The 21,405-nt window shown below is 40.5% G+C and overlaps 1 protein-coding gene across 1 annotated transcript in view; it reads right to left on the minus strand.

Annotated features, from left to right (window-relative positions):
• Positions 1 to 507: 507 nt before the first annotated feature.
• LANCL3 (LanC like 3) overlaps positions 508 to 21,405 on the minus strand; it is a 35,357-nt gene continuing 14,459 nt past the window's right edge. Inside the window, exons 2-5 of the mRNA XM_015884448.2 lie at positions 9,823 to 9,946; positions 9,074 to 9,271; positions 7,044 to 7,251; positions 508 to 6,761 (exon numbers count right to left, since the gene is read on the minus strand). Of these exons, the coding sequence (XP_015739934.1) occupies positions 6,602 to 6,761; positions 7,044 to 7,251; positions 9,074 to 9,271; positions 9,823 to 9,946 (690 nt within the window). The 3' untranslated portion in view covers positions 508 to 6,601. The remainder of the gene's footprint in view (positions 6,762 to 7,043; positions 7,252 to 9,073; positions 9,272 to 9,822; positions 9,947 to 21,405) is intronic.

Here is a 21,405-nt window from a genome sequence, read left to right on the forward strand (position 1 = left end):
GTGGTGGATGCTCTGTCCCTGGAGACACCCAAGGTCAGGCTGTATGGGGCTCTGGGCACCGTGATGTAGTTGTAGGTGTCCCTGTTCATTGCAGGGGAATTGGACCAGATGGTTTTTAAGGGTCCATTAGAACTCAGACGACTCAGTGATTGTATAATTTAAATGCTCTAGTGCTCCTCACTGGGAATGGTGAGGTTTTGTGGAGAGGCCACCAGTGATGCATACTCCATGTAATGGGACAGAAGCTAAGTGAAAACAAACAGCAAAGTGACAAGCTTTAACCTCCAGGCCAAAAGCAGCCCATCTCCTGTTATCTCCTGTGACACTACCATGGGATAGCTCTGATGAATCCCCATCTGCAGCCTGAATACTTTACCTCATTATCAGACAAATTATATTAACAGCGATAACACACCACCACTGGAAGTCTTGGAGCCCTGAGTCACTACTGCTTCAGAAAGAAAAGCTGCCGTCACTATGGAAAACAGTGAATCCAATGCAAAAAAATACAGGTCAAGGTTGGGCTTTTATTTAAGGCAAAATATAATCACAGCTTTAATATTAATATCATGGATATACACAGTTTGTTCTGCCACTATGAAGCTTAGTATTATCACTGCTTTTAAAAAGCTATAAAATCTATTTTCTATCGTAATCTACAATACAAAACTAATACAATAGACACATTCTGTAAGATCACAGTGTTTGAAACATTAGAAGAGCAGGGGTCCTGCTTTTAAACAATAAGGTGCATTTCTAAAGAATCAAATCAATCTTGATTCTAAAGGGACTGTACGACAGTATGGCTGCGAATAGCTATTCCAGTGAGACATGAATCTGGGGTGTAGCATGTACTTGAGAAATCAACACTGAGTATTGGAATATATTGAATAGTGAAGTGTTACCAACAGAAACCGGACACAAAGTAACACCCTTTATCAGTAATGCCATGGAAGTTCCCTGTACTTTTAATTGGTATTGGCATTCATGCATATAGCAGACATTTTGAGCAAAAACAGGTATAAAATTGCATTCAGACAGGACCCTGTGTATACTGGCTTTCCTCTTAGCACATGAGCAAGTATCAGTAATCCCACGGGACTCGTACTGAGGAAAGTCTGCATGTTTGGGGCACAGAATGATGCAGTTTTGCACCGATTTCACACGTGTGAAAGGATGTAACCCTGCATGCCTGAAATCAAACGGAGATTCACCACTGACATCAGTGGGTTGCATATCTGGCCCCTAAAATGAGAGCGTGAGGTCAAATCACTAGCAAAATTACACCTTAGTTAGAAAGCTTTCTCCTTTTGTGTGGTAATGATAATGAAGACAAAAACAGAGCTTAATTTCAGGTCAGGCGGTCTTTCTCTTCTATATGAAATAGAAATTAATATTTGAATAGGATTTCTTTTCTATTCACTTACATGATATAATTCAATTCAGGACTTCTACATAAAATTTTCTGGGTAGTGAGCATGAATGATAGAAGGTTTGGGTTGGAAGGAGCCTTAAAGACTGCCTTGTTCCAGCCCTGCCTTGGACAGGGACATCTCCCAGTAGACCTGGATGCCCAAAGCTCTGTCCAACCTGGTTATGTATAGACATGCAGTGGTGTTGATGAGTATCACTGCATTATAAAGTTATCTTTCATTCAAATAACATTTTACCAATAGGCAAAGTAAGGTTTTAAGGAATTTTTTACCATTTTAGTTGGTATTTCTGTGCTTGACCTAAATGCCTCCATCTTCTCTTTGAGTGGTCACACAATGAGCCATGTCAAGAGACTTTCTTGTACACATTAAAGATAAGATGATGATAAGATGCCATCTTATGTGTTTTCAGAAAGACTGCTATTCATAATCGGATTTTTTCTGGAGTATGATTTTTAAATACATAGAGTGTAGGACCAACAGTGATGCCAATGACAATACAAGTTAATCAGAAAATTTAATAGGTGAAAGACAAGTCAAAAAGTTTGGGCATGTTGGTTTCCTGGGTATTTTTTTAACTGTTTAATCATCCATAGTGTACATTACTTTTATTCTATTACATGACAGGAGGAGGCAGTAGGTTTAGCTACAGGCAACTCCTTCATAGGCAGATTTTTGTCAGCGTACGGTAACTTTGCTACGATGGCAATGAAGGCAGCTATAACCACCTGCAAAGTATAGCACATACCGTACCCCTGTCTGTGCATTGAATCAAACTGTGCTATTCTCTTGGAAAATGCCTGTTCACATCCTTAAATTGCTGTATTGTTTTGGGCCCTGAGCATTTTAGCATTATGGCTTTGAAGTACGTTGTTCCCTCAGTAATGTGATTTTTGGTCATTTTCTTATTTCTTTTTAATTTGGCTTTATGCTGCTTACTACTTAATCCAGGACATAATTAGATGAAGTCAGATGCCTTCTCAGAGCAATTGCAAGATTGCTGATAGCCAGCAATTGCTCATCTGTGTTATTTCTTCACAGGAAGAATGCTCTTTAGAATCCGCAAAACAACCCTTACCCCTGATAAACTACTTCCTACACATTACAATATGTACTCAGGTCAGTGAATATTCAGTCTATGTAGGAGAAGATTACTGCACCTGAGATTTATTTGGCGGACCTCAGAGATGCGCTCTGTCCATGGATCTTATAGGTCAGAATTTCAGAAGAAGTAACAAGGACATATCCTCAAAATGCATGCAATATGCTAAAATTGTTCTCTGTTTTCATCAAACATGCGGTATGTTGGCAGATGCTATCACTGGTTTATATAACTGGCTTAGTGGCTTGTGGTAGCAATGGCAGTGGGAGGATGGTTGGACTACGTGATCCTGTAGGTCCTTTCCAACCTTGTGTTGGAAAGTTATTTGTAGACTGGGAAAGAAAGGTGGGGAAAGTGAAAGAAGCAACGGTGCAAACAAAGAGGATGCTGAAAGCAGCAGCACAAAAGGAGGATACTGTCATGCTGAGAAGTTGTGAATGGCAGGAAAAAATAAAGTTATGTTTGTTAGAACTGACCTATTGCTGAAACATATTGCATATGGCTCTACAAATCCTAATATCACTAAATCTTGACATCACAGATCTAATTTCCTTCCAGATTATTCTACAACAGTAACCTATGGATGACCTACTAAAAGTCATGAAGAGTATATAGCTCCTTAAACTGGTTTGTAATCTACGGCTTTACTCACAGACAGCACCACACAAACACATGCACATCACAAAGAAGCACCAATACCCACACAATGCATCCTCTTGGCTTTAACAGCATAATCAGAAATACTATTGTATCACTTAAAGTCCTATTGCCTACGCTTTAGAAACTTAATGAAGTAGTGAGACTAATGAGCAAAGGTGACTTGGAAACTCGTGTTGTACGCTCTGAAAGAGGCTTCTGAAGTTTCTGGTAATGCAGTCTTTTGTCACAGCGCTGTGGCAGAATCTGTTCAGGAATATGATCTTTCATCCTCTCAGGTTTGATTGTGGAGCAGGAGGAAATAGCATCCAGCTAAGAATACCCAGCAAAGGACGCGTAATTGATTTCCCCAAGTAGTACGGAAAGAACACAAAGGACCCTATTTTTTTTTTATCACACTAAAAGTGCCAAAGGCTCTAGTCAGGTTACTTTCCTGTCCATGTCTTAATTGCAACAAATGAAGGTTGCAACAGCATTTAAGTAAACAATAAAAAGTAATAAATAAATAAATAAAATAAGGAAGGTGAAGATTAAGAGTATTAAAAGACAAAAACCCATATCCACTTAATGACTGGCAATGTCAGAATAGCCCTGGAGTATACGGATGCTGTGTTCAGAAGCTGTGACCACAGCATGTCTTGTCTCCCCCTCAGCCCAGCCAGGTCACATAAAAGCTGTACGAACCATCTCTAATTGCTACACCTGACTCAAGATTTTACAAGATGTATCCTGTGAGACTGGGTGGTTTTGTTACTATTATTTATACCATAAATGATCTGAATTGTCTCTAAATTTAAGTCTAAAGAAATGAATCCTACAGAGATGTATTGTTAACGGTAAATTTTAACACCTGTGGTATATGTTACAATATCAGCATCCATGACTTGGTCAGGGTCGAAATTACTGCATTTATTTATTTATTGTGCTGTAGATGTATTGAGGTTTTGGCAAAGATTTCCTCCTCCAAGCCTCTCCTGAGGAAAAGAAACCTAAGTGGATGCAGTTAAATGCTGTGGCTTGATGATAATTAAAAAGTAGGCACTGGGAACAAAATCAGGAGGTCATGGTTACTGTGCTGAAAGGCGTAGATTCTGTTAAGGCTTAAGTTTAGGTTAAGTTTTTTTTTGACTGTGTGGTTATCAGAACACTAGGCCTTGTAACGTTTGCATCTGAAAATACAACATTGGCAAAGGTAGGATTGCAACTGCCTGAGCCTGATCACGGCAGAACCCATTTCCCCATCTTACAATAAGACAGAATCCGAGTACCGCTGCCCTACAAGACAAATAGAGACTGACAAGTTAATGATCACAGGGAAAAAGTGGATAGACTGAGTGTTACCTTCCTTAATAACTTGTTAAAAAAGGCTCCAGTTATAAAATAGATTATCCATCCGCTTTAGAGAAAGAAACTAGGTAAGAATCCTAAAGGGCTTAGGATGTGTACTGTTTATCTAACAGATGCATTTAAACATGGCTGGGCAGAGCACAAGGACTTTCCATTCTAGCTAAGCCTCACATGTAACCCCTCTAAGAAATACACACGCCTATGTATGTGTATCTCACTGCTCACAGTGATGAAGGAAGTGACATTAATGGCTTTCTTAAAAGACCCCTTATCCCACAAATTATAAACCCATAACATCTGTATATTGAATTTTAACACTCATCAAAAGGTTCCCAAATACTTGATAAGCTGAACTGCATTACTCGCGTCTCCAAAGAAATATGGTTACTTCTATGATTAGGCAATTAATTAGAGCTGCACAGTGCAAGATAAATAGCAAAAATACTAATCTGCAGCTCATAATAATGCAAGTCATCCTGTTGTAATAAGAGTGGCATGAGTAGGAATGGAATTAGTGTATTAAAATGTAGAAGGATTGCAAGACTTGGCTCTATCTTACAGCCTGATCAAGCTACTGAAATTAAATGGGAGCGTTGATCCATTAGGCATTAAATATAAGGAAACTGTAATCTCCAGCTGAGAATGCAGGAAGAGGGACTGCAATGTTTGGCAGTGCACATAGGTTGGTTTTTACACTCTAAATGCAAAGTTCTGACATACTGGCCTTCCTAATCCATCCTAAAAGGTAACTGCATTACATTATTCCCATATAAATAAAAATAAATAAAAATAGTAAAGATTATTTAATATAGGTTTTGTTTTTATAGTTTTTCTACTACAAATCTATGTTAGCATTTTCTTTAGCTTTTAATTATCATTTCATAAATATAATGAAACAGTATAATCGCGACCTTAAGTGCTGGTGCAACTAGTGTTGAGGAGACCAGTTATTTCTACAGCTACAAAATCATTTGGGCACACACATTGTTCTTTTCGCCACGAGAAGAAGCAACCTTGAGTTTTCCTACCAGGTTTTTCTTAAGCTCAGTTTGCCGACAGAGGTTTGCATTCAGTTTGCAGGGCTTGGAATGAACAATTCATCGGGAAATTTGTTTTTGTGTTCTCTGAACTATGGATGTCATTGTTCAGAAATGCTGCTCAAGGTAATTGATTTTTAAAGGAAGCTTTTGTATCTCTGAACAATACCTATTCTAGCAATGCTGTACTGTGAAGAAGCATCTGCCAGTGGTGTCTTGGCTGTGTAACTTTTCAATCCAAGCCTCCTCCACGGCAGCACTAATTATCCCTGCAGAAGGGAAAGTATTGGTAAGAGTGCCACAGTTCCAGTAAACCAGTAAGGAGACCAGCTCCTCACCACAGACTGAGCTCCAAAAGGAAGGGCCAAATTCAGTTCCCATTTACACACATGAAACTCTACTCAATGAAACTGCGGGCTGCATAAATAGCTATCTACAGAACTATCTTTACATACACATGAAAAGAGCTCCGGCATACAGCTATTTCTAACACATGGCACTAGTACTAGTGAATGTGGTCTAGGTACAAAATCCCAGATTTTGCCTTTGTGCAGTGTAGTGACATGTCTACAACGCCCTCCCTGGAAAGTGCATCACTGCATAAAGACTTGCTCTTGCAGGTCTCCTTTTAAAACATCCTGGGTGTATCACTTCGTTTCTTCTCTGTGTGTCCCTGTAATTCTATCTTGCCTTTCCTCTGGTCTAGCCACCAAATTAAAAGTTTGGTAATGCTCCTTTCTCTATCACTTAAATATATTGTACTTCTTTACAGATAAATATCTACCCCACCAGATTCAACCCCTTCCCCCTTTTTTAACTGAGGCCCTCCCCCCCCTTTTTTTTTTCTCACATGCTTCCCTTACCCAAAGCCCAAGTATATGTACTCTCACCTGCCTCCCAGCTACATTAAGGCTAGCATTAGTGGTACCACTGGCTTGTTTTGGAAATAGCCTCTCACAAATAGGTGAAACCACAGGTGCCCTCTCCCGTCACCACAGGAACGTGGCCCTGAAGGATGTTGTTCTCTAGACAAAGACACTGAAGAGAGGAAACTCGGCTTGGTTGGGTTGCAGCAAGTCAGTCAGGAAACACACAGTCCCGGAGAAGCCTTCATACAGACTATATACACTTTCTAATGCCCGGGAACCAGCTTTAAATTCCTCTGTAAATAAGAACTCTGCAAACCTAAGAAACAGAAGAAAAGATGATGATGATGATGAGTATTATAAAGTAAATCACAGAAATAGGAAACCCCAGAAGGCTGTACCTTCCCACCACCTGGCTCCCCCTCAGCAGGAATCCCTGGCCACAGGCAGGGAGGCAGCTGAGGGAGCTCAGGCACCTCTCCCACTGCAGGCAGCCTGACAACAGTGCTGCACATGGTGCAATTGCAGGCCCTAAAGCAGCTGTCAATGTTCTTGTGACTTTCTGGTATGACCCTGTACCCAGAAAGTTAGGAATACTAACCTTTGTGCCCTGTAGATGTATTTTGAGTTTCCAGTGAGCCTATAGAGCAGCAGGAACACATAAGCACTACCAGCCACTCCATGGCATATTCCAGGTCCCTTCTTCAGCAGGCCTTTCTGCCAGGTTAGCTCTCCGCAGCGGATACAAGTGTCCAGGTACTGAGGCTTCTTGGAAACCAGGTAAGCTTTGGCAAACAGATATGCAATGCCTAGGAAAGCAGCAGTGAAGAGTCTTTTGTAATACGTAGGCCAAGGCTTCCATGGAACACACAACAAAACAAAGATTAATACAAATAGATATAATAAACCTGCAGTCTCATGCTCTACACTTGTCAATGTTACATGTCTACATAGATGGGGAGAGTATCTGGTAGGCTACAAAATATATGGTAAGACAAACTTAGACACTGCCTATGACAACACCACTTTCAATTTTCAAAATGCCACATGTAATTTCAAGTTTCACTCTAATATTCCCAGTGCTTTAGCCATTTAAAACAGCAGTCACATTTTAAAGCAGTAAGCACCCATCACCATGTTCTGCCCATTTCAAATCTCCAGCCACTTTGCCCCTTTACACTGACAAAAACACAAGGATGAGCAAGATAGGCAATATAATTGTATTGGCAACAGGCACAATTTTTCACTGACTTAGAAAAGAAGCTTGCTATGAACAGTTATGAATATAAAAAAAAATAGCCATTGAGCTTATTTTTTGAGAAGGTTCAAATAAATTGATCATAACCTTCACCAGAGCATGGCACGTAACCTTAAACGAATATGTATGACCAAATCAAGCACCTGAATAAGGAAGCATTTTGAATAGCTCACTTGTGGTTTGAATATAATACACATCAAAGTAGTTGGAGAGCGTTCTGAAAAGCTACATGTGTGTTATTGCCTATGAACAATGATATGATGGGATGCAGAATTTTCTGAGAATTTAGCATTTATTTTTGGGAAAATAGCATTTGATGAATTTAGACACCTGTAAACGGCTTCTAAAGTAACCTCTCTATGACCTTTGTGATTCTGTCACCTTGGCTGAGTCTCACTGCATCTTCTTAATAAACCCATGTAAAAGATGTCAAGATATTGAAACAAAAAGGGCATCTCCCCTGCAGATTTCCTCACTAGGCCAGCTATGCCACAGAAGTCACTTTTTTTCTCTTCAAAATAAAAACAAAGCTTGATAAGCAAAAGCTGTTTTCATATCACCTCACTAGACTGCAAGAGCAAGAAGCTTCCTCCTTCATCATATCAACCAAAAGAAAGCACACCAACAAAAAGCTCCTTTGAGGGATATTAATTAATGATGGACTTTTTGAAGTTTCAGTAGAGAAACTTGAAAAGCAATGCCTCACTGCTCATGGCCATTCTTGAACAGAAGTCAGCTTCTCTGTAACCTTCACGTTACAAAACCGACAGGACTGGTCAGCAATAAAATTCACCCAGTGGGTGAAAGAGCAATTTCAACATACAGCACTCTTTGCCCAGATTGCTAGGGTACCAAACTAGATTCTGAACTGACAGATGTAGGCCTTAACTCATGAGCTCAAGCTAAGTATTCTCTTTCTTTCTTACAAGTAGTTGGTATATGGATGCATTAAAAAAAAAAAAAAAAAAGAAACACAATAAAAACTCTTGCTAGTAGAAAGTCTCCTTCACATGTAAATACTTTGGTCAAATTAATGTATATCTGTGTAATAAAAGGCTTAACCTTTGATTCTGATGAGAGGGAAAAATTCTTCTGAATGCCTTCTCAATACTCACATATGTGCTTGCATCTGTGTATTTCAGAACCCCAGAATTATTTTAGCTTCGATCACAAATGCTTATAAAGTAGGGAATAAGCCTGCCCTTCCAGCTGCTTTGACAATAAATAAAACATTTTTAACTTCCAGAAGAAACAGTTCACCTCCATCTCATAAAATGCCAAAATCAGTCAAATTTAACCTGAGATTATCTTCTACACAAACCACCAAATGTAGAGAAACATCAGGCCATGCATAACATCAATGAGAAAAGAACCTGGAGCTCCGTGACACCAGTGAACAAGCTCATTCTCCCGCTCGATTGTTTCCCCCAGCTCAGGAGGCCAGTTGCTATTCTGTTCTTGGTCCATGAGAAAGTCAACACTCTGCCACACAAGCTCCTGATCTGCTGGCTGCAGGTACTCAAAATAGGAAAGTAACATCTGAAGGATTGATGAAAGCCCATGTGCTGCACCTGTAAAGAACAGCAACAGTCAAAAGGAGATGGAGGTTTAGGTCCCACCTCCATCCCCCTGGATCTTTGGGGACTTATTTCATTGTCAAGTGCATGGATCTCTGGTCTTCTCAGGCACATTAGAGCAGTACTTAGAATGAAAATACTTCAGTAGCATGATACGATTTGTTACTGCTTCTGCCTTTTCTAGCTCCCCAGAATAAGTGTGAAAGCACACTCTAACTGTGCTATTTGCTTGAATATTTGCTGCCACACTTCGTTCCAACTGGAGCTGATTGTGCCTTGTTAGACTCAGTTCCTGCAGAGAAATAACCTCAGTCACAACTCAAACCAAACTGGAACCAGACTGAAAAGTTTAAGGGTTCAATAATGATGAGTAAACACTTTTTTCAAAGGGTTAAGAATAAGAAACATCACTTTTAGGAAAGGAAAACAGCTTACTCAGGAGAAATCCCACACTGTAGGTTTTATATACTTTATTTGTAAATTACCTACTGTCTCAGCATCTACGCGCTGCATCACTGTCAAAGCAGTTGGCATGTTTTACTCACCAAGATACTCTGTTCCATAGTAAGAATACATGAGTGGGAAAGGTTTCCTCTTCTTCACTGCATACTGCTTTCCTGATTCCAGAATGGCCAGGCAAATTGATTTGATTTGTGCTGGGGTCAGCACCTAAACAGAAACATCAAAACAAACATAAGGAATACTGGAATAATTTTAGACAGTTTTTGTGACTCTGCTTTTTCCCTGGTGCCAAGACAAAGTACTGCCTTCAATCTTCTGATCATGCTGTAAGGTACATTCCTATTAAGAGCTCCTTACATAACGCAGTACTTTTACATAATGCTTCTCCAAAATACAGTTTCATCCCATCTCAGGAAAGCAAAAATCAAATCTTAGGTCATAGAATCACAGAATCATATAGAATGGCTTGGGTTGGAAGGGACCCCAAGGATCAGCAAGTTCCAAACCCCCCACCCCAGGCACGGCCACCAACCTCAACCTCGACTAGACCAGGTTACCCAAGACTCCATCCAACCCGGTCTTGAGCACCTCCAGGGACGAAGCATCCACAGCCTCTCTGGGCAGCCTGTGCCAGCATCTCACCACCACCTCTGTAAAGAACTTTCCCCTGACATCCAATCTAAACCTTGAGCTTAAAACCATTCCCCCTTGTCTTACCACTTGTCCATCCTTGTAAAAAGTTGTTTCTCCTCCTTTTTATAATCCTCTTTTAGATACTGGAGGGCTGCAATGAGGTCACCCCACAGCCTCCTCTTCTCCAGACTGAACAAGCACAGCTCCCTCAGCCTGTCCTCACAGGGGAGGTGCTCCAGCCCTCTGATCATCTTTATGGCTCTCCTCTGGACCCTCTCCAACAGCTTCATACCTTTCCTGTATTGGGGGCCCCTCACCTGAGCGCAGTACACAGAAGAGGTTCACATCTAAGGTGAAAAGAGGCTCACTAAGAATTACATAGAATCACAAGGCTGGGCAGGACCTACAAGATCATCTAGTCCAATTGTCAAGAGTCACTGCCCTCCCTTCCCAGAGGTACTTCGGCCTGATGGAAGCAGACAACAAGCAGCAGGCAAGATGCAAGAACTGGAGCAAGGAACAGAATGAGAAGGCAAAGAGAAGCAGACCTAGAGAAGTAAATATGACAGGCTTCACTGGGATGTACAGAACGAGACACTTTCCCTTAAACAATAAAAAAAGAGGAAGCAAGAGAGCATGAAACTACTGCAAATCAACAGTACATATATAGGTTCAGAAACACCTTACTAAAGAATCACCCTTTCTTTCTTCACAGAAATCCTAACAGAAATGGCCAGTTGTATTTACTGGATATTGTCATTACAAACAGATTAACACCACCTTTCTTTTAAAGGAGTGCTAGGAAACGCCCCACTCAGCAGTGTCAAATGTAAATAGGATTGACAAGCCATATACTTCACCAGACATGAACCATTCCAAGTTACTGACTTGAAGTACTCAGTGAGCAATCTCTTCTGCAGCACTTTACTACAGCGCTAATGATACGTAATTCACTGCAATCATTTGCATGTCCCTCTGCACATTCTTGACAGCACCGAGGTCATTAACATCATTCAGTGCCGTAGCACTTTGACTATGGAAGCAACATTTGTTATAAAAATGTATACATTTTCTTTGTCACGGAAAAGATACTGCGGATAATTAATGTCAGTCAGACCTCGGCTGAGAAATAATAACTGAAAAATCTTGTTGATCTACCTTTTTACAACTTGGTGAAGAACCCGGTTCTGATCTTGACAAGTGCTCTTTAATGCTACTGAAGTAGAAGTAAATAAGCTGTTAACATCTGGAGACTTCACCCATTTCCAGTCATTTTAAGATTAATTGTTTCAGCTTCACTGAATTTAATAATGGCTTAAATCCAAAACAAATGAGCAGATCACAGACACGGCCAGACACACCGCATTCTCTCCTGAGTTCTGATTTAGTCTTGCACTTTGAGACCTAATCCTCCAAATCCTGTACATTGTAAAAGGATTAGTAAGGTAACCCTTGAAAAATAAAAGGCTAAGATCTCCTTATTGTCATTCTGGAAGGCAGAAGCACGCTGATTAGAGGCACTGAGATCAGTTCATTTTCTCCATGCAATTGTAATAAACGAGCTGGATTTCAATATAAACCGCATTTGATCAACTTATTTTTATGTTCAGCACATTTAATTTTAAATTGAATTAAAAACCATTTCAAAATGCTAATTGTGGTTTTTAAACACATTTCTGCTTCTACCCAAATCCAGCACTGCACAACGCTGGGTAAAAAAATCTCAGCTAGTAAGAACTGCCACATTCACTGTTTTTATTAAAAGGCATGTGTAAAACAGAATCACAGAATCACAGAATTGTAGGGGTTGGAAGGGACCTCCAGAGATCATTGAGTCCAACCCCCCTGCCAAAGCAGGCTCCCTACACCACGTCACACAGGTAGGCGTCCAGGTGGGTCTTGAATATCTCCAGAGAAGGAGAAAGCTTAAGCATTAAGCTTAAGATTACGTACGTGTATGCACACAGAATACCCCACTGGCTGACATAATAATATCAATTCCCACATGCAAGGCCAGATAAAAACCTATTACTGAAAATCATGATTAGAATGGATGATAGAAATTGTCACATCCACAAGATTGAAGAGAAAACGGGGAAGAAAACAACCCATATATCTTGACAGCAACCTTCTGTCTCTGGCCACTTGGACGTACAACAGCTAAGAGATGTGTACTAAGTGCTGAATAGGAACATTTCTGCGCTGACTGCAAATAGCTCTTCCCAAGCAACTCAATCCACAGGCACTGTAGGCAGAGCTGCTGTTTTCCAAAACACTTAAATATAACGTATTTGTACTTGTTCCTTATTCTAGGAGCTGATTAACTGAGAATAGAGACTCTCATAATAATTACTAGTGGTCTTCCAAGGGTTTTTATGATCCAATATCATATTTAAGATCCGATATCATATTCAGATCTCCACTGGCTTGCTACATTCTCTTTCAACAAAATCTGTGTTAAAGCTCCTCAAGACGTCTTTCATCTCACCACAGATCAAGAACTGTGGGTGTTCTCTGTATGCTCCCGCACTGCACTGGATAATACACAGATCATAAGCACAGATGGTTTAACTGCCATGCTACAAAGTTCATTTTCATTTCAGTGTGGCCACAGTGCCAACTTGCCCCTGGGAATTACTGAACTAATATCAGAGACAGCAAAGAAACAGACCAGTCTTCCCAAAGTCTTTAAAGGATAAACTGCACATTGCTGTCACATCCGCTGGCAAAACCTAGATGAAGCTTTAACGAAGAATAACATCAGCATGAGAATATGTTGTCCAGAAGAAGAATCATGCACACATCAAACTTCTCAAGCTACTCTTTTTATAAGCCTGAATGGCATTTACTATGTGCATATTGCAGAGTAGGTAGAATTATTCTTTATCATGCCAGTATTCAACCAAAAGACTACTGACACTGAGACATATGCTGCTGATGGCTTAGTATTTCAGCTAATTATTTTTGTGTTTCTAAAGACATCTAAATCCATTCTGTCACCTTAGAAGTGTTCATTTCAGTTCCGCCACTAGATCACACTTTGAAACACATTTGCAAAAGTATTCTACATTTCACCTGCAATTTCCATATCAGCAGGTTGGTGGAGTTCTTTGCTTTCTGTTTTACAGCACTGCACAGAGATAATGGCTAAAAAAGAAGCTCCATTCACACTGGTGACAGTGCATTTCCATTCACTTTCTACTTTAAGCAGAATAATTGCGCAGTACTGATACGCGGTATTGGCACTGTATTGTCTGCAACCTGGAGCCCTACTTGGAGTCACCAATACTGCTGTGATTGCTTCCATAGTCTCTCTGCTTTTCTCTTGTGTCATTGCAGACAATGTGCATCCTTCCATCAAGGCATTCCACAGATATGTGAATGACTTAAGCCAGGTAGATTATTCAATCTATGCTAAAACACAGCAAGGAAAGGCTATGTCTGGAACAATCCCAGAGCACGGTGCTCTTTTTGTTGTTAGAGGTCCTTCTCAACTTAAGACTGTTCAGCTGGAAGTAAATAACTCCACAGCTCCATTTAATTTGCTACGAGAGATTTACTAATATACTGACTAAGACAGTGCTGCGCCCTAGATACCCGTTTCAAAAACAGCGGACAGAAATCTTGACCTTGAGAACACAGCAGAAAGCAGCAGCAGAACCAGTTTTTCATTGCTTCTGATTATATTAACATATTCTTTATCATCCCTCTGAATGCTCAGTACAAAACCCCAGGCTCACAATAGACTTTTGGAAAATCTACATAGAACTGAATACTGTAGTGAGCACATTTGAGGACAGTAAACTTTCAATTCACCAACGTATATTTATTTTCTGAGTGCTCTTTCCCATATAGAATCATAGAATTACCCAGGTTGGAAAAGACCTTGAAGATCATCAAGTCCATATGTGTGAAACAGAAGGCATTACTGAACAGCAAGCATCATTATCTGCTTGAAGATGTATCAGTACTTTTAGGAGGTAACTTCCACCTTTATGTTACTATGGAAAAAGCCTTCTTCTATGCGTGTAGAGTTTCTCAGTACATATCTAACCCATCAAACCTCTCCTTGTCACACTTCTAAAAAGTCGTTTACATGAATCTGATCATGTGTTTCTTCAAATGCTATGGGAAATGTCCCAGTCAGCTGAAGAAATTGAGTCAGTCAGAAAACAAGCTGACAGCAGCTTTGCCACTAGTATCATCTTCTGGAAGACCAGCAGAGGGAGCTTGTGAATTAGTTATAATACTCAAAACCTCTGTTCCAGGAAGCTAATTTCTATGTGTCAGGACAGCTGACTGGAGCAGAAAGGCACTGGAGCTAGACTGATATTTTAATGACAACTTACTGCTCTATATGGCATTTAAGTTCAATTTGCTGAGGTTGATCTTTTTCTACCCAAGACAGGGTTTGGGATCGTTCAGGAACCTTTCCACACTGTGTCACGGCCAGATTTTTCTCTCAGACGATGCTATGAAACCAAGGAACAGTAGAAGGTACAATGATACAGTTGCTGCCTCTCCACAGAGTTGTTCCAGTTTGTTTGATTCTCCTCTGCTGCAGGAAGCTGGGAAACCCAGCTCCCGTTGTACAGCTGGCTGCATGCCCTATAGGCAGTGTCAGGTACATTAAAAAAACAAAACAAAACAAAGCTTTTTAAAATGAAGTGTCCTGAAAGCATTGTTTTTTGAGAGATCAGATATAAGATTAGTTCCTGAAGTTCTAATGTTACTAATACAGCAAGTTTTGTGTTGTAATATGACCAAGAAAAGCGCTTTGTAGGGAGCACGCTCTCCTAGATTCCTCATGTTAACCAAACTCCATGGCAGTGTGTGTAAGCTTAGCATTAACAAGATTATGCCCACTCATTTCCAAAGGTACTTGACTAAAAAATAGCCTTCCCTATAGGCTCCCACTGCTGCATTTGGTTAATGTGTCAATTTTCATTTGAGTCTTGTTTATAGCAGCAGCATGGAAACAACATCAGACCTATCCTGTTATGTGGGTGCGTGAATCAGATATTGGTAAAGACAATACATCCCTTTTAATATCACTAACAGAGTAAAAAAAAATTGCATGGGTCTCCCTTGTCAGAACTGTATAGCACTAAAACAATCATATTCTGCAATTAGAAAGGCAAAGTTACAGACACTGCTGCAAATGAAGTGCTCCAAAAAAGGGCAGAGTATCACTACTGCTGTACCTAGCAAGCTGCCTGAGAGCAGCTGGTGCTGCTACACAGTCGGTCAAATGGAATGAGCACTGTTATTCACTGTGTCAAGGTAAACACTGGGGAGATTTGAGGAAAACCGGCACCCAGCCTTTTCTCAAACTCTGTCCCAGGCCAATAAAAAGAGGGGAGAAGAATCAGCCTCTCTGCTTACACTCTGTTCTTTCCTATCGCCCTCTCAGTTGACAAATGCACCAATTGCTGTCTGGACGCTGCTAGCTACTTCTAATACAGCAGCTTTCCTAGATCTTGGGAAAGAAAGTCCTCATCACCCTCTTCACTTCAAGAGAGTGGGTTGGCACAGCTGTGCAAAAGCTCAAGTTGAAAAGCTGCCTGGACACAGTTCCAGGCACTCTGATCTGGGTGTTCCTGCTTGAGCAGACATTCTGGTGATAGAGACCTCAGGATGTGGCCATAACAGATGTATCAATTGTCATCTTTCTGCCATCCAAATCCTTTGTTGGTGCTCCTTTGTGCCAACCGTCCTGTCCCAGCTCCATCACAGCAGATTCAAAACTGCAAATGAGTCAGAGATCAGTACTCTAAAGATACTGCTTTCCTCCCATCTGTGCTCCCCCACACAGGAAGGAGGAAGATTATTTATGTAAAATCTTCTTCATCAGTGGGGAATCCTTTGTCTGCATTTAGTCTCAGTCATAATGTACATCCATACACGAGTCCTGCAGTTAACTTAAGCAAAAAATGCAGCAGTGAGCTGTTATATCCTGATGGGAGGTCTATCCATCTGTACTTGAGGTAAGTGTTCCTGACAGTTCTGCATTATGAGTATAAACATCTTCCAAGCTGGGCACCTCACACTTGGCCTTGAGGAACAAGCTGCCCACTGTGCTGTAGCTGTGCTGTGCCAGGATGCTAACCCATTTTTTTACACTGGTAAGAAAGGAACATCTGTTCTACCCATGTATTTTGGATTAGCTTACTTCCCCTTAGCAGCAGGTCTGCTGGTTCGCTGAAAGCCAATCCATGCCTTCAGTTGTTCCACTGATACTTTGCATTGTAGCAGAACTGTCCTGGTGCTTGAATCGGTTGATGCATGTAGCCTACACAGAAGCATCAGAACAATGCTTCTGTTCATAGTTCCAGGGCAACAGGAGACAGGATGTACGAACCAGCTTTCCAAAAGATTAAAGCTTGGATGAAAGAGCCTCCCCAAACACTGCAGTAACCTTGGCAATTCTTGTCTGCAAGATGCAAATCATTGGGCATGCTTATTTGCTATGCCAGCTTAGGCAAACCTCTCTTTGGAAGAGAAGTCATTGGTGTTTGTACAAATCTACATGTCAACAGAACTTAATCTCAACTGGTTGGCAACACTGCCCATGGCAGAGGGTGTTGGAACGAGATGATCTTTAAGGTCCCTTCCAACCCAAGCCCTTCCATGGTTCTATGATTAACATAAATTCCATTTTCATGCTGCAATTCAGTACATCACTAAAGCCCCACTATGTTCATCAACAGTAAGTGCAATGCTCATGTGAGATTGCTAAGGAATTAAAACATAAGTTTACACTGGAAGAAACTATGTAAGTAATACATAAAAACTATTAGATGGGAACAGACAAAGACTGATAATGAGTTCCTAGCCAATCTCTCTAAATGTGTTCAGTTCATCATAATCAATACAGTCATCTTAACCACTCAGGATGACAGAAAAGGGAAAGAGGCTTTGCAGCTTCATGCAATACTTATTTTTTTTTCATTTTGTGAAAGTCATTTCACCTATTAGGTTACTCATATTGCTTTTAATATCAAAGTCCTCATGAACCTTAATGAGTCTTGACTTGAGGGGTGTTACTCTTGGTAAGGAATGCTGGAGGTTTCACAAGTTTCACCTCTTACCTAACACAGAAAGAAAAATGGAGTAATTTAATGACCCCAAGAATGGAATTCAATAACACACATGGCAAACAGGTCGATAAACTAGGTTTTCTAAGCAATGCAATTATTCTTCTACATTGTTGTGGTTCCATGTCTTGCCAATAAAATCAATGGGCAGGCTCACATCCTGCCTGATTCTGCCTGAGGTAGCCTTTAAAGACTGTGACTACAAGAATATGGCTTACTTGACAGAGAAAAATGCCGACCTTGCTTGTAAAAGGTGATTAGCAAACCCTAATAGATAAAACTGAGCAACCCCTTAACTCTTAAGAGATTTGATCCAACTCTCCTTTCTGTCAGTTCGGAAGGAAGTAACCAGAAGGTACATCCTTAATCATTGCCCCATATTAAGGTGGAGTATGTGAACTATGTGCAATGAAAAAAAAACACACTTTTTTTTTTTTCCTTGAGTTCAAAGCTATGTACAATCTATGGCTCCATTTGAATAAAGCTACATCTATAAGTAGCATTTCTCCCTGGAATTGCTGAATTTTTGCTTTGTGTCAACAAATATTATCAAAGGAGACTGCTTCCTGTGGCAAGCGGGACAATACACCTTCTGCTGTACCTAAATGGAACATACTTAAAAATTTCAGCTGAGGCATGAATCATCATTCCATTGATGATACAATTACAAAATAAAATGGTTTGCATCTTTTTAAGGCAGAGCTTTGCACTCCTGCTATTAAGCCAGGGTAAATGCTTTGCTTAAGGAACTAAAACGTAGCAATAAAATAAAAGATGGCAGCTTACATACCCAGCATCAAAATGGATACATAAACTGGTCAGTATACCTATTTGCTCTTATTCAATACTCAGCAGAATAAAAGGAATTCATCTGCTATTTGAGCTGTCATGTTAGGCCATGGTTCACAGATGCAGCTATGATTATAGTGCACAGGTCAAATCTCCACTGTTTTCCAGGGGGGTAATTTTTCTGTTGGATTATAGTATTTGGGGCCTAGAATGCACCTGTCAAAAACAGTTTATCGCTTTTGAACTAATCAAATATTACAAGCAAGAAACTGCACATCCAGTTATTTAGGAATATGAAGCACGCTGCTGGGTATCACATTATTTACATGGTTGCAACTCACAAAATATGCTGGGTACATCTGAAACACGGGGACTTAATTCTATAAATTATTAAACAGCCTTATAATTTTTTTTCTCCTTATGTTTAAGACAGTGAATTCTTCTTCTTTCATCATCATACAGTTCTCTTCTCTTCCCCATGCAAGAATTCCCAGTCTACCTCCAATGCCTTTAGGCTGCAATTCCAAATGTCCAGATTCCCTCCTTCTACACAAGTGAGCATACGCACAGGCTTACAATGAAATGAGAAAACGTATCTGCTTCTTCAGCTACTCATGGCAGAAGTGTCCGAAGAAAAATAAAATGAAGTAATGGAAGATGCTAGTAGCTCAGGACAGAGCTACTAAAGCAGAGCACCCCATTTCATACCATTCTATTCCAACCACAGCGCTAACTATTTTGCTCCTGACTCACAACCAGCAGTACTTATTGCTAATGAATTCTGCTACAGACAGTAGCATTTGGTAAATTACCCATAGAAGACTTTATGGCTTGTTACTGTGCTAAATTTACAGAGGTGATCTAAAGAAGCACAGAAGAGCACAATAATATTCTTTTATTCATTTGTTTCAAATTAAGGTTCGAGAAAGAGAACACAGTTGCAGCCTCAGACACAGGCTCCCAATTACAACGCTTTCAGTGTTTGGGGTTTTATTTACAACTAATGAAAGCTTGGTTTTACATATTAAGGTGCTACGTATGGATGCATTAAATGCCTTGATAGTGGCTGTATAATACCTGCACAGTGGTGATGGTTCAATACCTTAGAGGACCACAGAATCACAGAATGACCCGGGTTGGAAGGGACCTCAAGGATCATGTAGTTCCAACCCCCCTGCCTGGCAGGGCCACCAAACATACACCTTTACTAGATCAGGTTGCCCAGGGCCCCGTCCAACCTGGCCTTGAACACCTCCAAGGACGGGGCATCCACAACCTCCCTGGGCAGCCTGTTCCAGGGCCTAACCACTCTTCTAGTGAAGAACTTCCCCCTAACATCCAACCTAAATCTTCCCTCTTTTAACTTAAAACCATTTCCCCGTGTGCTGCTATTGTCAAGGAGCCCCTGACCTTCTCAAAATCTTACATTCATGGAAGAGTAGGACCTAAACTACATATGACTGTTTGCATAGTGCTGTGAATGGCTTGGTGAAAATCTCTCCTTAGCGTACTGCATCACTGTAAAGAGCAAATAAATACTGCTGGGATGCATGAGAGTAATAATGAAATGGTTATTAAAAAGCTACTTTATCAGGCATTGCTCTTTCCCCTGCTGCCTGTTCTTCCATTATCAAAAAATATTTATTTATCATGAAGAAACACATTTTAGAGACAAACAAGAGATTCTCTTAAGAAGTAAAGCTAAAAAAGGCAGCAGTTCATTTTCTGGGCAGGAGGTAATTAACGTGATAAAGAACACGAAAAGATCTTTTATACAGCAAAGTAAGAACAAAACAATAGCTTATGAAAAGAAGTAAATTTAAAAACAAAGTATTTCTCAGCTACTCTAGGACTCAGACAAGCCAGGGAATTTATTCCTGTACATTTCTGCTGAATCTACTGTGGAATTGTAACAGAGCAGCTGACTTGCTCTGTAAGGTGAGAATTTTTTAACTATAATTTTGGGTTAACCTCAAGGAGCACCCCACTGCTCCAACTGGACTCAATTACAATTCTTTGGAGTCTGTGCTACTCAAATAAATATTTTCTCATTTTTTGGCTAATCAAATTTTGCAATATATGAACAGTTAGATCTGACAGATGTTACCAGGTTGGCCACAAAACCAATTGGCAGAACTCAAGCCAACAATTTGAGAAGAAAGGTAAACACTTATGCTTCAGAGCATAATGCCACTTCTTAAAAAATAGAGGTTAGTAATATTAGAAGCAACGCATTCCAAAATTGCCTTGCAGAGAGATTAGTTCAGCTACCCTGAGCCATCTAGTCCAGTTACAAGATATCAAACCAGATGGATCAGTGGAAACAAATCATGAGAAGGAAGAATTTGTTTGTATACTGCCATGAAAACACTGCCAGCTCCTCACTGCCAGCAAGTGGAAGCATTAGAGTGTTTGGACAATGGCCATGTTGTGCTGTATGTAACACAGTTTGCAAACTGTTACTCAGAGCTCTTCTATTAGTGTGTCTCTGCCAGGCAGCAACTGCTTCTTCCTGCACTTACAGTTAGAGTGACTGAAAAGCTGAATGACTCTGGAAACAGCAGATTTGGGCACTTCCCTCCAGGAGCTGCAGTAAAGAACATCTCAGTACTTTAGATAAGTAATTTCAATCAAAGCCACAATACAGGAGAGTTGCTGCAGCAATCAGCACACTCAGATTAGAGGCGTCAGCTTAAACGCTTGCACTGTGTCAGAAAAAGAAGGGATATGAATTAGAATTGCCAGGTTAGTGATGAAATCTCAAGGTTACTGCATATAAGAAGGAAGACACTGTAGCCCCTGCTCAGACTGATTTGACCAGCGCCCAATTCAGTCCTAAAATCTGGAAGGGTGACCAAAGGTGAATGCAACCCGCCCTTGCTGGTAAGAAATGATTAGATGTTGAGTTCACTTTTATTCCACACTCTGGGAGACATGGATACAGGGAGAGAGGAACCAGGTGGAACATGCATCCCAGTTTCTGGTCAGGGTTGCAGCTCAACAGCCTCCTTTAGAGGATGCAGAGGAGCACTGCAGCAGGTGAGACTGAGAGCAGCATTAAAACAATGGAGATGAATCTGTTCTAGGCCTCCATGGACTGACAGTGATGCAATGGTTGGCTTACGCATCCTGGTGTGGCTTAATGTG

This window comes from Coturnix japonica, chromosome 1 (genome assembly GCF_001577835.2).
Source record: "Coturnix japonica isolate 7356 chromosome 1, Coturnix japonica 2.1, whole genome shotgun sequence".
Taxonomy (NCBI): domain Eukaryota; kingdom Metazoa; phylum Chordata; class Aves; order Galliformes; family Phasianidae; genus Coturnix; species Coturnix japonica.